General features: G+C 53.9%; 1 protein-coding gene across 1 annotated transcript; it reads left to right on the top strand.

The window, feature by feature from the left end:
- Nucleotides 1-967: 967 nt before the first annotated feature.
- Pmar_PMAR027296 (hypothetical protein) lies at nucleotides 968-1,445 on the top strand (the record flags this gene model as incomplete). The annotated part of the gene is made up of 2 exons (XM_002783783.1): nucleotides 968-1,115; nucleotides 1,216-1,445. 2 exons carry the CDS (start codon nucleotides 968-970, stop codon nucleotides 1,443-1,445), a joined length of 378 nt encoding a protein of 125 aa, XP_002783829.1.
- Between the last annotated feature and the right edge of the window lie 115 nt (nucleotides 1,446-1,560).

Genomic DNA, 1,560 nt, shown 5'->3' with positions numbered 1-1,560 from the left:
GGCTCGATCGAAGAAAGCCCCGAAGAAGAAGGCGGCGGCGACAGCCTCCCCTACTGCTTCCCCCGACCACAGTGAGGGTTCTCCATCCGAGCAAACATCTCCGTCCAGTTCTCTTCTTGCAACGAAGCGCGCCGGGTCGGGGAGTGAAGCAAAGGCCTCGTCACCGCATGGTGGAAGTAGCCCGAGTCCGAGCGCTAGTAGTTCTGGTGACGATAGCGCGCCCATATCTTCTCTCGTGTTCGACAAGAACTCTGATGCAGAGGAAAAAATGCAGAATATCGTATCGAGCTTCCACGATGCGATGGGCAAGACCGAGAAGCCTGCACGAGGGAAGAAGCGGAAGAAGCGTGGTACTGCATCCTCCCTGCCCAGTCCTTCGGCGTCATCTTCATATTCGGAGGCCTCCCCTGCTGCCAGCAGTTTGGGGAGTCCGTCACCATCTGAGGACGAAAAATTGAGTGAGTCAGGAAACGGGGGGTCGGTGTCGATCGTAAGATAATGACAGGCTCGACAGGAGAGAAGAGAGGGAAGAAGAAGCATCAGCATCGGCATCATCATCATCACCATCATCACAAACGCGCCACAAAGAAGAGTCGGCTCGACTCTGGGGAATCTCCCTCACCCTCGGAGATCTGCACCTCCCCATCAGAGCTCGCTTCCCCACTCCCGGTAGGAATTCTCCGCTGCCGTTTTGTCTGCACACCGTCGTCTCAGTCACCCTCCTCTCCTGGAGAGCTCGCGTCGTCGCCGCCTACCCCTACAGCGGACGTGACATCGTCTCTCGCTGAGGAAAAACATGTTGAGGCCCAGTGTAAGCATTTCTGATCGGTTTTAGATTCAAATTCTGATAATAAATGTGATTCAGCAATCCCTCCATCCTCTCAATCACCCGCGTTGACGCTTCCTATTCCTTCCAAGCGAACACAGAGTACGGCTGCGCTGTTGTTCACGAGCTGAACAGTTATGTATGTGTCTTATAGATGACATTATAGCGTCTCCGAGAGAAGATGCCGACCATAGTAGTGTCGGAGACGAACCGGTTGAGTCGCCCAAGTTGGTTGCTGTGGGTGGTGGCGAGACCCCTAAGGAAGATCTCTTCGGCGAGCCTATCGCAAGTGAGTCCACCGCCAGGGTTCATACATTGAAGCGATCCCAGCTGAGCAACATGGCTACTCCATAATTCTATAGACGTGCATCCCACACGCATCTCTTTAGTGTGCAAGCTGATTATTCCTGCCTCAGTGGACACTGAAACTCCTTCGAGTTCACCCGAGACAGTAGAGACAAATGCCGGAGCTGTGACGGAGACTAAAGGCGAGGTTGTATCATCAACCGCTACCGGGAGGGCTGCTGAACAGAAGAAGAAGTCTATTGTCGATGCGTTTGCCTCGCCGCCTTCTGCTAAGAAGTCGAGCAAGCCAAGAAGTTCCCATAAGCTTAAGTGACTCTCCATTTCTCGTCTTGGTTATCTTCCACGCTCTGTGATATAGGGAGCATCTAAAAGCTCACGACGTACGAGTCCCGCTCGATCGCAAGCCCCGGATACGCCTGGGGAAGCAG

This window comes from Perkinsus marinus, assembly GCF_000006405.1.
Source record: "Perkinsus marinus ATCC 50983 genomic scaffold scf_1104296935996, whole genome shotgun sequence".
NCBI lineage: Eukaryota > Perkinsozoa > Perkinsida > Perkinsidae > Perkinsus > Perkinsus marinus.
This window is presented reverse-complemented; position numbering and strand designations above follow the sequence as displayed.